General features: G+C 61.3%; 1 protein-coding gene across 1 annotated transcript in view; it reads right to left on the bottom strand.

Annotated features, from left to right (window-relative positions):
* Positions 1-184: 184 nt before the first annotated feature.
* Positions 185-14,031, bottom strand: part of LOC310896387 (phosphofurin acidic cluster sorting protein 2-like) — a 52,402-nt gene continuing 38,555 nt past the window's right edge. Inside the window, exons 6-24 of the mRNA XM_083828589.1 lie at positions 13,925-14,016; positions 11,198-11,278; positions 10,351-10,410; positions 9,841-9,992; positions 5,956-6,049; positions 5,554-5,625; positions 5,177-5,307; positions 4,916-5,048; positions 4,687-4,791; positions 3,593-3,699; positions 3,226-3,380; positions 3,027-3,137; positions 2,837-2,939; positions 2,144-2,186; positions 2,014-2,056; positions 1,785-1,926; positions 1,442-1,665; positions 1,120-1,233; positions 185-1,035 (exon numbers count right to left, since the gene is read on the bottom strand). Of these exons, the coding sequence (XP_083684715.1) occupies positions 920-1,035; positions 1,120-1,233; positions 1,442-1,665; positions 1,785-1,926; positions 2,014-2,056; positions 2,144-2,186; positions 2,837-2,939; positions 3,027-3,137; positions 3,226-3,380; positions 3,593-3,699; positions 4,687-4,791; positions 4,916-5,048; positions 5,177-5,307; positions 5,554-5,625; positions 5,956-6,049; positions 9,841-9,992; positions 10,351-10,410; positions 11,198-11,278; positions 13,925-14,016 (2,078 nt within the window). The 3' untranslated portion in view covers positions 185-919. The remainder of the gene's footprint in view (positions 1,036-1,119; positions 1,234-1,441; positions 1,666-1,784; positions 1,927-2,013; positions 2,057-2,143; positions 2,187-2,836; positions 2,940-3,026; positions 3,138-3,225; positions 3,381-3,592; positions 3,700-4,686; positions 4,792-4,915; positions 5,049-5,176; positions 5,308-5,553; positions 5,626-5,955; positions 6,050-9,840; positions 9,993-10,350; positions 10,411-11,197; positions 11,279-13,924; positions 14,017-14,031) is intronic.

Here is a 14,031-nt window from a genome sequence, read left to right as displayed (position 1 = left end):
AGTGGCTGATCTGTCAGAGAGCCGCAGCTGGCCCCTGGGGTGGAGGTGGTGGGCTTATGCCTTTGGCTTCCACCTCCCTGGGGTGGCCCTGCTTGCTCGAGAGGTGCTGGTTGCTGCCTTCACGCTGTTTTGTTCTCGCTGAGCCGTGCCCTTGGGCATGGAGGGAGCCACACCACCGCCGCCGTAATGGTACCAGCATTAATTTATTAAAATTAATCCCGAAAAGTAACCGTACAATAAATTTAAAAAAAATAGAATCTTGTAAAAAAAAACCCAGGTGCCCCCATGCTGCACCTCCAGCTGGCAGCACCCTGGGGCAGGGCTGGTCGGGGAGGGATGTGGACATGAGGGGTGATCCCCCCCCCCCGGCAGCCTGGGGCCGGCCTCGGCAGCACCTTGCCAGCCGCAGCAGCGGGGCTGCGGGGGGACGAGGAGCGTGGCTGAGGCTCAGCCCCGTGGGGCAGGGCCAGGCCCCAGCAGCGTGGGGACAGCAGCAAGGGCTGGTCGAGGGCAGGGGGCCCTGCTCAGCACCGCCCCCCCCCCCACGCTGAGCAGCCCCGGTTGTGGCTCCGGCGCTGGGAAGCTGCCCGGGCCCAGCCCAGCTGGGGCCCCGACGGCCGCAGCGGGGAAAAGGGGGGCCCGGAGAACCCCCCCCGGGTCCCCGCTGGCCGGTGCCAACCCTTGTCCCAGGCTGCTGTTGGGGGTGAGGGGAGGCAGATGGCGTGGTGCCCTGGCTGGTGTCGGAGGATGCGTGGAGCCGGTCTCAGTGGCCTCACCGTCACGGGGCTCGGCCCCCGGGGAGCGGGGCGGGTGTGGAGGTCCCTCTGCAGAGCTGGAGGGGCTGGGCTGCGGAGCGGGGGGGCTGCGAGCACATCTGGCCCACCGCCTCCTCAGCTCCATCCCAGGGCTGCCCCGCGTCTCACACGCTCTTCGAGTAGCCGAAGATGCCCACGGGGAGGTACTTGACATGCGTCGGCCACTGTGCCGCCAGCTGGAAAAACTTCACGTCGTTCCACTCCACCCCGTCTATGGAGACTGAGAGGAGAGGGGGCGGTGAGGCGCAGCCCCAGCCCCCAGCTCTGGCGCCCGTGGCCCCGTGGGGCTGGCGCCTCCCCTCACCTCGCAGCATGGTGTTCTGGTGCTTGGCTGTGCAGATGAGGCGTGTGATCCCTTCGATGACTTGGCTTTTGGGCTCCAGGTCCTTCTCTTTCGGCTTCTTGCTCAGGAACATCACTGGGGGGGCCGTGGCCAGACAAGACCAATGTCAGGATGTCCCCACCCGGCCCGGAGCGGGACCCCTCGCCCCAGGGCTGCCTTCACCGCCTTGTTCCTGCTGCGCCAGGTCCCAGCTCTGCCCTCCCACAAGCTCCCCCCCTGCCCTTTTTACAACTGGCTGTGCCCCCAAAACTGGAGAGCCCCCCAGGGCAGGTTTAGGAGTTACCTTTCTTGTTCTTCTCCTTGGTGACCACGGTCATGGCCATGGTGCTGGGCGGCACCAGCTCCCCTATGCCGGGGATGCGGCTGACCTGGAGCGAGCGGAAGTTGCTCTTGAGCGTGTTCTTGATGCCCGTCTCCCTCTTCTCGCCCTCCTTCTTCCTGTCCAGCCCCTGGGTCGTCCAGTAGTCCACCTGCAGGCCCATCACCTCCACGCCGGGGCTCAGAGACCTGGCCGAGAGGGGAGCACCCCGTAACCCAGCTGAAGCCTGCCCCGGGGCAGCCCTGGGACGCGGCAGCCTGGCCTGGGAGCACCCCAAACCCTCGTGCCCCAGCACCCGCTTCCTTACCCGGCCCCCGAGAGGCCGCTGCTGACAGACGGGGAGGGCGGCGGGGTGCTCACGGTCTCCTTGCCGTAGGGGGCTGCTCCACTGGCGGTTGGCGTTGAGCTCAGCAGCGAGGGAGCGCAGGCTGTGGCATCGTCCGAGTCCACTGGGGAGGGAAAGGGGGAGTCAGGGGGGGCTGGGGGACACCGCCGAGGAGCTCCCTGTGGTGCGGAAGGGGAGGGCAGGGACTCACCGGAGGCGCTGAAGGACTGCTCCACCAGGCCCACCTTCACGACCTGCAAGGAGAGACAAGTGAGACGAGCCCGCCAGCACCACCCCTCTCCCCCAGCCCCAGTTGCCCCCCGGTTCCTCCTCACACTCACCCCCACGAAGGGTACAAACTTCTGGCAGGAGTCCTCATCGGGGCTGCGCGAGGAAGAAAGGCTGGTCACAGGGGCTGGGGGCGCCGACTGCCACGCTGGCCGGCCTCGTGGCTCGGGGACCCTCGCGCTGGCAGGGGCCGAAGCCGGCTCCTGGCCCCTCTCCTCTGCCCTCCCTCCCCCGGGACACCCTGTCCCCGACATGGCAGCACAGGGCACGCTACACAAGGAGGCAAGGAGTCGGCCCCTCCGGTGCCGGGAGAGGGCTTGCATGCGGGAGGGCAGCCCTGCCCCGCTCTGGGGCCGCGGCTCCTCTGCACGGCAAGGGGGACGGACGCACATGGGGTGGGGAGGGAGGGCGGGCCAGGCAGCGGCACAGCAAGCACAAGCCAATACCTGATATAAAAATCAAAATAGAGACTTCTCTTCCTTGGGTGCCAGAAACCAAGAGAAGGGAGAGGTGAGAGCGCAGCTGGAACACGAGCGTCAACCCCCCGGGGCGGCACGGTGCTGGCTCGCAGCCCCCAGCCCGGCCCAGCCCAGCCCAGGCAGTCCGTCCCCGCCGTCCCGCAGCCGCTGCGGGGGCCGTGCACGCCAGGGGGTGGCAGGGGGGGGGCAGCGCGTGGCCTCACTCAGCTTGTCCCCCGTCTCCCGCGTGCCCCTGAGGCAGGAAAGGCGACCGCGGGCTACGCTCACCTCTTCTGCTTGTACGTCAGCATGGCCTCGGAGATGGGGAGCTGGTGGGAGAGGCTGGCTCCGGCGATGAACTGGGTGACGCGGCCCGCGATGTCCACAGTGTCTGCGGGCACAGGGAGCGGTGAGGGCACCGAGTGCTGCTGGGATTCCCTTCGGGGCGCCGCCGGCCCCGTCGGGCCCCGCTTCTCACCTGTGGCGGGCGGCTCAGCCCTGCTGAACAGCTCCCGCCACGCCGTGTCCAGGAAAAGGGTGCTGTACTTGTTATCCACCGAGGCCAGGTACTTGGCGAGAGGGTGGGAGCCTGCAGGCGAGAAGGGGGACGCTGGCTCCAGGCAGGGGGGGGCCTGGGGCGGTGGGGGAGGACAAGCCAGGCTCGCGGTGGCTCTCACCCAGTGGCACAAGCAGGAAACGAAGGTAGTTGAGCCAGTCGGGCGTCTTGCTGGCCAGCTGCTCCACGAAGAACCGGAGGACCACGCTCAGGTAGCTCTGGTCCCCTGCCACGACCACCTTCACCGGGGGAGGCATGTGGGAGTTACAGTTACAGCTGCCAGAGGGAGAGACGGAGACCGTGATGGACCCTCGGTGGCTCAGCGGGTGGCACGGGCACGGGCACATGCCCTGCCAGGCCAGCCAAGCCCAGCATCAGAACCCTGCTGCTGCCACAGCGTCCCAGTGAGCCCCGGGGGGACCGGTGCCCTCCCCGGCCCTTTCCCGCAGCGGCAGGGAGCCGCCGGACTGAGCCCGAGCTGCACTCACTATCGCTGGATGCGGGAGACGGTGGTGTTGAAGGCTGCCTGGATGTCCGCCACCGAGCAGGTGGACACGACCAGCTGCTTGTGTGCCAGGAGCTGCTCGCTCACGTACTGCCAAGGTAGAGAGCCCTGGGTGAAGCCAAGCCGCGGGTGCCCCACGGGGCCACACCTGCCCAGGCCCTACTGGGATGGGGCCGGGGCCCCTGTCCCCACCGCACGCTGCACGGGAGGGCTGCCACCACCCGGACATCCCTGGCTGCTTACCCGAGTGTCCCCGCTCCTCCCAGCCCCTGCTCTCGTCTCTGAGCACAGCGGTCACCAGCCTGTACTGGCAAGGGCACAGCTGTCCCAGGAGCCGGGCTGTGCTCCCTGAGATAATGGGGCTGATCAAGGGACCCTCTGATTTAGCCCTGCCACCCCAGAGCAGGGCCCAGCTCTGTGCTCAGTCCCTCCTTTGTTCATTCCCTTTTCTGGCTCTCTCTCCCACGGCACTCCAAAACGCTTCTGTGTCTCTTCAGGTGTTTGCATGCAGCTGAACGGCGCTGCTGTGCTAGACCGGGGGGCTTAGAAGAGGCCACGTCAGGGTCTGGGAGCAGATACCACTCCTTTTTCCCTTGTCAGGATGAGAGCTAGAGCAGGAACACACCAAGGATGTGCAGCCTGGGGAAAGACTCCCCCGCCTCTCCCCGAGGAGCTTTTCTCCTGCCACAAGCCCTGCCCTGATTTTCCAGCAGGCCCTTCCATCTCCGAGCAGGGAGCAGTGCCTCTTCGGCTCCCTGGGGCCTGGTGCCAGCAGGGGGAGTCCGGCACCTCCGCTGCGGCACCCAGCAAAGCTCTAACCAGTACCAAGCAGCGAGGGCATGAGGCAGGCATCCTGTTAGGCATCCCTGCTGGGACTGCTCCGGGTGCTGTGCTTTGGGGACCCAGCAGCGATGGAGGAGGTGGACGGACAGACCTGTGCACGCAGCTCTGCACTGCAGATGCACCGTGTCCCCCAAGAAGGGCCATGCCGGGGGGGAGAGGAGGGCCCAGCTGGCACTGGGTTCCCCAGGACACCCTGCCCCGGCCGGGAGAACCCCCCGGTCCCTTCGCACCTACCTGCCCCTGCCACTCGGCGACGTTCACCAGCACGATGCTCTCTGGGAGGTGCTCGTCGGAGACCAGGATCTGGTTCAGCTGATCGTAAACAGACTTTCGGGGCACCTAGGACGGCATCACCGCCAGAGTTAGGCTCGGCAGGCTGCCCCGGGCGACCTGCTGACAGCAGGGGGCCCAGCAGGGCTCTCGGGCGAAAGACCTGCGGGTGAGGAGGCTTCCAGGGCCTCACCTGGGTGCTGTGCCAGGAGTCAGGAGAGCTCTCGCTGTCCAGGCTGCTGGTGCGGCCGCCCTGGCCCTTGGAGCTCTGCCGGTCCTTCACGGAGGTGCTGCGGGGACGCCACAGCTGCTTGCTCTCCGCCTTGCTGCGACCGAGAAGCAGGAGAGGTGACGCTGTGTGGGGGGAAACCCCACCTCCTCCAGCCCCCCCCTCACCCCAGCGAGCCAACGCCGAGCCTCCTCAGCTCTGCCCCAGGGCCCGGCGCCGCCTTACCTGGGTGACACGGCACTGGGGAGCTCGGCTTTGGTCCCGGGGCCCAGCTGGGCCAGCCTGTCCACGCTGCCCTCCCTCGTGGCAGCCTCTGCGGGGGCCAGCCGGGGACTCGGCTCCTCTGCGGCCAGCTCCTGAGGGCCACACACAGTCACGTCGTGCGCACCGTGCTCCCCACCCTGCTCCCCATGCCCTGCTGGCCCCACAGCAGAGCTGAGGCTGCAGGGCCTCGACGGGGCTCAGCTGCACCTCCTGCAGCCCCATCTCCTGACCCTCCTTCTGCTCCTGCCGTTCTCCAGCTCCCTCTGCCCATCCCAGGGAACGAGGCGGTGCCCGAGGGAGCTCCAGTCCCGCTCCGTCCCCCCGTAGCCTGGACTCACCACTGCGGGGACCTCGGCTCCCGGCTCCTCCTGCGCTCGCGGCGCTCCCGGCTTCCTCTTTTCCGCCTCGCCCTGGGGGACAGGGAGCGGGGTCAGGGCAGGACGGAGCGCCCCGCGCGGGGCGGCTGCCGGTGACCCATGCCTGCAGTGGGACCTGGCCTGGCCTCGCAGCACATGCTCCCACAGGGGAGCCCGGCATCCCCCTGGGACCGGCCCCAGAGGACGCCCCCCTGCCTTGCCAGGAAGGCTATCGCTACCTGTCCGCTGGCACTGGGAAAAAGAAGAGGAAAGAAGGGAAGGAGCAGCCCCGGGTTTGGTCTCAGAGGGAGCTGCGGGCGCTGCGGGGGTGCTGGGCTGGCCGGGGAGGGAAGGGGGACAGGAGGTGGTGGTGGTGTAACTCACAGGGCTGCCCGACTCTTGATCCTGCCCTTTCTGGCTGTGCAGACTGCCGATCTCAGTCTGGGAACCAGAATGAGAGACTCCCTCAAAGAAACGCCTGCAGAGAAACAGACAGACGGACGGACGGACAGACAGACGGGAGAGAAAAAGGCAGGGATAAGAGAGGAACAAAGTCACCACGACCCCAGCGCGCCCCCGCCGGCCTGTCCCAAGCACAGAGCACCATGGAGAGGTCCTCGGCGGGACGCAGGGGTGGACGCCCACGTGCCCTCGTGCCCCAGCAGGCTAAAACCTGTGACCCCAGGGAACTGGAGGCAGGTCTCTGCCTCCTAGCCGGCAGCCATTTCCCCCTCCGGTGATCCCCTGCCACCGCAGGGTGCAGAAAGGCAGCCCCAGCTAGGCAGCTGTCTACCTCACCGGTGCGGGGTCTCTGCCAACACCGCAACCCAAACGTGCTGCCCTCCATGCCACCAGGGCTCCCACAGACTTCTGCTGCCTTCCCTTTTGCTCCCCCTTTTCCGGGGAGGGCTCCTTCTCTCCGAGCACTGCTGCTGCACACCTCCAGCTGCAGCTTCCACTTTCCCTTCCTGCTTTCCCCTTCCCCAGGGCTCTGAGGCCGCAGCGTTGCGGACAGAGCAGCACCGCAGGTAGCACGGCAGTACTGCAACGTCCTGTTTTTGTTCCCTAACATTTACGTTTTTATATTTTTTTTTTTAAGGTCTCAGCGCTGATGTTTTGGTAGAGCCGCACAGTGCCACACCAAGTCACAGGGGTCAACACGGGAACCCCTGCTGGGGAGCAGGAGGGTCTCTGCCACCACGGCGAGGGCTGCCCGCTTCCACCTTCGCGTCCCCACTTTCCACCCATCGTTTATTTGTCAAGGCCCCCTCCACGGCCCGTGGGCTGCTCAGGGACCACAGAAGCCTTTGGGAAACCAGCAGGCTGCACCACTGGACCTCACAGGCAGCTCTCCCAGGACCCTTGCAGCAGGGCAGCCCGCCCGCAACGTGCGGCTTCCCCTTAGAGAAGTGAGGCAACTTCCCCCTGAGCTGCCTGTCTGTCTGTCTGTCTGCCTGTGCTCACTCCCAGCAAAACTTTCTCCTGGTTTGGCTGCTGTGCAGACAGGCCTGCTGGGTTGCAGGAATGACCACAAGGATAGGACACGGAGCCGTTCTTCTGTTAGGACCCTGCCAAGGTTTCCACCTTTCCACCTCTATCCTCATCTGGATTCATCTGCAGCTTTCTGCAGGACACCCACGGGCTTCTGAACGTCCTGGCTGCCCCTTGCGCTTTCCTTCTCTTTACTTCCTCGTTTGTACACAGCACGCCGTGCTGCCAGGCACAACAGGGCCGGGTTCTCTGCTTTTACTGCTCCTGCTGGGACGTTTCGTCTCAGTAAGTGATGGTCCCACCACAGAGCAGCCCTTCAGCAGCAGTGCTTACAGACTGGCAGGAGAACTCGTGGCTCGATTTTCCCCTCGCTAGCTCCACGGCCAGCTGCTTCACGACACGTTCACTCACAAAAGCCACAGATTTGGAGTCTGCATTGTGCCCCCATGAGATATTTTCCCCAGGTCACACAGAGGTAGCTGATGTCTCCTGTTATTAGCACATTTCTGCTCTCTCCACCTCTCCAGTCTCCACGACAGGACCTCAGGCACCCTCACCACCCTGCACAGTCGTTACTCTGCACTTGCCTTTTCTCAGCCAACAGTTTCAACCCATCCAGACAGACCGTATTAAAAACTTAAAGAGTCAAAGCAGAGAAATATGCTAAGCTTTCTAAAAATACAGCCCCCAGCCAGCACCTCTCCTTTGTACTGTCCCTGTAGTCCTACCCGACGTGGCACACCCCTGGCTGGCACCTCGAAAAGCAGGCGTCCCCAGCCCTTAGACATTGGATTCATCCAAATTGTGTGCGTTTGGTCTGGCTTTCAATGCCCCCTTTAAACGGGGCTGCCTCCCCCCCCGCCACCTGGAAGCTGTGTCTGTGCCTGCCCTCTCTCACTTGCAACCCAGAAGCTTTCGTCACTAGAGGATGTGTCACGCCGAGCACAGAGCTCTCCCGCAGCTCTCAGCTCTCCCTGCTTTGCAATTTAAAGGCTCTCTCCTCCAGGTGTGACTGAGTCAGAGTCTCAGCAGGTTCGGATTTAGGTAAATCCCAGGCCCTTCTGCAAAGCCTCCTTCCCCGCTGTCCATATTCTCAGCCACCCAAGGAGAATTTTGCTCCTTCCCCTCTGTTCTTCAGACCCAGGCTCTGACTGCTGAGGTCTTACAGCCCCCAGCTGCCCCCCAGGCAGGGCAGCAGCCACCGCTCACTCTCAAGGACTACCTGAACGCCCGTGCTCCACACGAGCTTTGTGGTGTCTAGCAAGGCTGTCTAGGACAAAAAACCAAACCCAACAGGAGGAGCACCTCTTGAATTTACAGGCTGGGTTGGAAGATCACCACCAGCTTCCTGAGGCAACCAGGGTGAGAATGCTCTGCACTGGGACCCCGCAGCCCACGGGAATGCAAGGAGGTACGCGCTCAGCACTGCCAGAACCGGAGAACAGAGTGCACACCAAGCTAGGGACGCCGGGAGCAGGCTGAAAACCAGCCCGGGGCCCACCAGGCTGTCCTACCAGAGACAGCAACGCCCAAGACGGGCTGTCAGGGCGGGCGCAAGCACACACCAGCACCTACGGCAGGATGCTCTCCCAGGGACCGGACCTTGGTGGATTTGCAGAGCCAGAGCAGGGCCTTATATTTAAACGCACTCAGCAGGCTTTAATTCTTAAAGTTTCCATAGCTTTGCACATGTAAGCTGTTATCTGACCACAGGACCACCATCCTTTTCCTCCCACCGCGCCTCTGTTTCTTTAAGGCCTGCGGTGAGGGATCACGTGAAACTCCTTTCGGAGACCCGAGCAGACCACCTCAGCAGCTCCCCCGTGCCCACACACCTGCTGTCTCCTCCCGAACAACTTGTGGATCTGTGCGAGATGTGACTTCAGTCCTGCTCCTGTCTCCTCCCCATGCCCTGAAGCGGTTCCTGAATCCAGCAGTTCTCCTTTCAAACATTCTGCCTGTGGCAGACCAAGTCTGCTGCCCCTGCTGAGCACCCTCACCAGGGATACAAACTAACCCGAATTATACTTAAATGCTTAACTCTAGAGACAATAATGACAAGTCACCTCGGCTTGGTCTCTGCTTTCCTAGAAGAGACTCAGGGCACCGTGAGGCAGCCAAGCAGAAAGACAACAGGAGGCAGCTTCCTCACGAAAGGACAGCGCAGAAACAGAACAGCCACGAGCAGGGAGGCCAGGTGAACACGGGCCACGTGGGAGCAAAGCCTGGTTTCAGTGCACCTCCGTGCCAAGTCAGCAGTGCTCGGCGGAGCAAGCCAAGCCACCGGGACGAGCGGTGTCGCTGAGGGTGGCCAGCCATACACCTCCGCAAGGGGTGGGAACACAACATGCAGATCCTGCGGGGACACAGGGACTGGCCCTAGCAGCCCCGAGACAACGTGCTCAAAAGGCAGGCATGCTTCGGGGTGGAAAGCCTGAGAAGGCCGGGACTGCCAGCGGAAAGGCGTGAGAGCTAGCGGCAGCAGGGGCTTAGGTCCAGGAGGTACTCTTAGAGCAGGTCAGGAATAGTGTCAGACGCTGGACCGGGAGGAAATCAAACGAGAGTCAGTATGAAGGAACCCAATTTTTACGGGTAGTTTTAAGGGTTTTTTTTAAACAGGATACACAAGTGAGGAACTCAGCTGCGCCAACGGAAGATGACAATGGGAAAGGAGAGGGACAATGCCTACATTAGGCCAAGCAACAGAGAAGTGTCAGAGGGCATTCCTCCAGGTCCCACGGACGGTGCTGGTGGCCTGTGACCTCCCGCAATCCTTACCTCAGGGTCGGCTTGGGCGTACTGTGCACGCTCTCGTTGTCCTCGATCTCTGGGCCGCTGTCGCTGTTGTTGCACTCTTCCAGGCTGTCATAGAGCAAGCCCAGGTCTTCCTCCACCTCCTGGGTCTGGTCTACGGGGTCAGAGTCCAGGACCTGTGGGACAAAGCCAGAGGGCAACGAAGAGTTAGGGAGTCATCGGCATCCCAGGCCAGGCGCGTGCAGGTGACATTGTCACTGGGCCAGAGGAGGTTGCCATGAGCATGACATCCCCCCAACAGGCCTTTTGGGAAGGTGTTTTTGATTTGAGCACGAAGCTCGGAGTTGCCTTTTTGAGGCAGAAGGCTTTGAAAAGGCCAAGCCCCAGCCTGTGCCGTGCCTCACATCACCTTTGGGAACAGCCCTGAGCACCTGCAGCTCAGGCTCAGGCTCCCAGTTAGCGGGAACCAGCACTCTGACACCGACACATCTGCGAGGAGCCGCTGCCAGGTGGGGCAGCCTTCCTGCTCCTTACCTCCTCTGTCACTTTAAACCTCTTCAGCAAAGCCACAAATTTCTGCTTGAAGTTTGGTTGCTGAAATAAAACAAGGGGAGAAAAAAAAGGTCAGCAAAACTATCCAAACAGGTTCCGAGACGACAAATGCACAGCCCGTAGTTGCTCTCTTTAACAGCCCACTGGCTCTTTTCTGGGTCCACAGGCCCACGCTCAGCTAGGATCTACCTGGGTCCTTAAATTTGCTGTAGGATTTGGATTAAATGTGGACTCTGCGAGACGCTGCTGACTGGGGCATGAGGGATGGTGCAGGGACTATGACTCTGCTACAGGCTGCAGGAGCACTTTCTCTCCATTTAAATCCCGTCTCCCAGAACACCCGTTTGAGGAATGCTGCCTTCAATCGATAAAAGCTGGGGAACAAACTCAAGGAGAAGGTGCCCAGGGACCTGACAGGGATAAGGAGATGCTTGGGGAGCAGGGGGCTGCCAGGGCAGCTCCCCCCTTCTGCTGAGTGGCAGAAGAGCTGCCAACGGCCCTACTCATGCCAGCCTTCCCCCTCCTCAGGGAGAGAAGGAGAAGAGACTGTGTCACAGCAGCAAGTCAGAACCATTGCCCACAGATCATCAGGTGCACAAAGCCAGGCTAAGCATGGCTCAGGCCACGAGCTGGGGTATGGCTCTGGCCAGTGAGCTAATCCAGCGAAGGCAGGAGGTTTTCCCATTCTGCTCAGAGCCAAGGGCTCCATCGCCTGCTCTGCATCAGTGCCAGCATCCCCCTGCCCTGAAATCCAGCCCCTGCTCTGCAGGGAGGGGAGGAAGTTGAGTCCCTTCCATCCCTTCGACCACATTGGAAACGCAGATGTTACTCTGGTCATTGACGTGGTTCGGATCATTTTCCTCCTGGCCTTCTTGGTTTTCCTCAAGTCGTCCTCTTCATCAAACAGATCCTGCGGGCAAGAGGCCACAGCACGTCAGAGCAACTCGGGTGCTGCAGGGAGCAGCAGCTCCTGGAAGCCTCCCCGCCCCACGCTTACCTCCCACCTTGAAAAGCTTTGGCCCACTCTCCCAGAGGCTTGCTTCTCACTTTCCTGCTCCTCTCCCTCCTTGCCATTCTCCCCCAGCAGACTTTCTTTATTAGTGATGTTGCCCCTCCAGGGGGACAACGTGCCAGCAAGGTGCAGGGGAGGCACAGCAGCCTTCTGCAATGTCCTTGCTGCAACCTAAACCTCTTTTCTCAGCCTCCCCACGACCCACGTGCTGTTCTCCTGGTGTCCCCTCTCCAGCGTTAGCTCAGAGAGCACAGCACCCTGACTGCACGTGGGAGAGCAGCTGGGAGCCCTGCTCCTCGCCCCCAGCCCCTGTCCACAGCCACGCAAGCAGAGCAGGGGAAGGAGAAACAGCCTGTGTATACAGCTCGCTGACCGCAGCTCTCTTCTTCACCCAGCAGTGGCAGAGACGGGATATTTGGGGTTGGAGAGGAAGCCGAGGCCACAAGCCAGGGCCTCCCCGGGTCATGCAAGTGTTCTTCCAGGGATCAGCCTCGGAGAAACACGCGGCTTCCACATGGAGTACTGATGTATTAGCTTGGCACGATGGGGCAGGTGATGTGGTGGATCCCGAGCTGCTCAGGACTGTCGCTGCTCCTGACCAGCGTGCCACCACAAGGCTTTTTTAGTCCTTGAGTGTAAGCAGCACAACAGCAGGACTGCAAACAGCAGTGGCACAGCTCATCACAGCGCTGGGATGGGTCTGCCTCCTGACCATTTTAAGACCCAAACTACTTCTTCCTAAAAGCTCTGTTCTCCCCAAGAGAGAGGGCAGCTCAGGACAGCCTCTGGCCTGTTATCGCAGCGAGAAGGGATAGCATCTGTGGTGCAAGGTGCTCAGCAGGCGTTTTGTGCTGCAGACCAGACAGCTCCCAGGACACAAGGGTGAGACCTATGGCTCATCCAAGTACATTGCAGCTCTCCAAAGTCCTCATGCACCACAGTCCTTCCTGCTGTCAGGTACTGTGGCTCTCTGCCCTCTGAAACCATGACAAATGTTTGCGAGGGAGATGAGAGAGCTTGGGGTGATGCAGATGCTCAACGTCTGATCCTTGCCTGAGAGACGGGACCAGGACATAATCACAGAATCACAGAATCGTCTAGGTTGGAAGAGACCTCCAAGATCATCTAGTCCAACCTCTGCCCTAACACTAACAAGTCCCCCACTAAACCATATCACTAAGGGCTACATCTAAACGTCTTTTAAAGACCTCCAGGGATGGTGACAACCACCTCCCTGGGCAGTCCATTCCAGTGCCTAACAACCCTTTCAGTAAAGAAGTTCTTCGTAACATCCAACCTAAACCTCCCCTGGCACAACTTTAGCCCATTCCCCCTCATCCTGTCACCAGGCACGTGGGAAAACAGACCAACCCCCACCTCGCTACAGCCTCCTTTAAGGTACCTGTAGAGAGCGATAAGGTCGCCCCTGAGCCTCCTCTTCTCCAGGCTGAACAAGCCCAGCTCCCTCAGCCGCTCCTCGTAAGCCTTGTTCTCCAGACCCCTCACCAGCTTCGTTGCCGTTCTCTGGACTCTCCCAAGCACGTCCATGTCCTTCTTGTAGCGAGGGGCCCAAAACTGAACACAGTACTCGAGGCGCAGCCTCACCAGAGCCGAGTACAGGGGGACAATCACCTCCCTAGACCTGCTGGCCACACTGCTTCTTATACAAGCCAGGATGCTGTTGGCCTTCTTGGCCACCTGAGCACACTGCTGGCTCATATTCAGCCGACTATCAACCAATACTCCCAGGTCCTTCTCCGCCAGGCAGCTTTCCAACCACTCATCTCCCAGCCTGTAGCGCTGCTTGGGGTTGTTGCGCCCCAGGTGCAGGACCCGGCACTTGGCCTTGTTGAACTTCATACAGTTGGCCTCAGCCCATCGCTCCAGCCTATCCAGATCCTCCTGCAGAGCCTTCCTGCCCTCGAGCAGATCGACACACGCACCTAACTTGGTGTCATCTGCAAACTTACTGAGGGTGCACTCGATCCCCTCATCCAGGTCATCGATAAAGATATTAAAGAGGACCGGCCCCAGTACCGAGCCCTGGGGGACACCACTAGTGACCAGCCTCCAACCAGATTTGACTCCATTCACCACAACTAGTTTGGCCCGGCCATCCAGCCAGTTTTTAACCCAACGAAGCGTACGCCAGTCCAAGCCCCGAGCAGCCAGTTTCTTGAGGAGAATGTTGTGGGAAACGGTGTCAAAAGCCTTACTGAGGTCAAGGTAGACCACATCCACAGCCTTCCCCTCATCCACCAAGCACATCACTTGGTCATAGAAGGAGATCAGGTTCGTCAAGCAGGACCTGCCTTTCATAAACCCATAAAAAAAACAGGGGAGAGTGCGAACGCAGTCCCCCACTACCACAAATTATGCAGTCGAGTTTCCCGCATTTGGGGAAATCGCAGGGGTCAGCACACCCGGAGTGCAGGGGATGAGCCTCGCCCTGGGAAAACCACCTGCCTGATCATGGTGTCTCCCCTGCCAGGTAAGTATCAAAAAATAGGTGACATAAGCCACCCTGCTAGATCTCTCCCTTACCTGGCCCTGAACAGCATCATCGCTGGCTTCCTGCTCCGAGGAGAAGCTGTCATCCTCTTCTTCAGAGTAGTTATCAATGTCTGGGGAGCGATCTGAAAGCAGACACT

This window comes from Anser anser, assembly GCF_964211835.1.
Source record: "Anser anser genome assembly, chromosome: 3".
In the NCBI taxonomy this organism is placed as follows: domain Eukaryota; kingdom Metazoa; phylum Chordata; class Aves; order Anseriformes; family Anatidae; genus Anser; species Anser anser.
The sequence above is the reverse complement of the archived record's forward strand: the minus strand, read 5'-3'. Positions and strand labels throughout refer to the sequence as shown.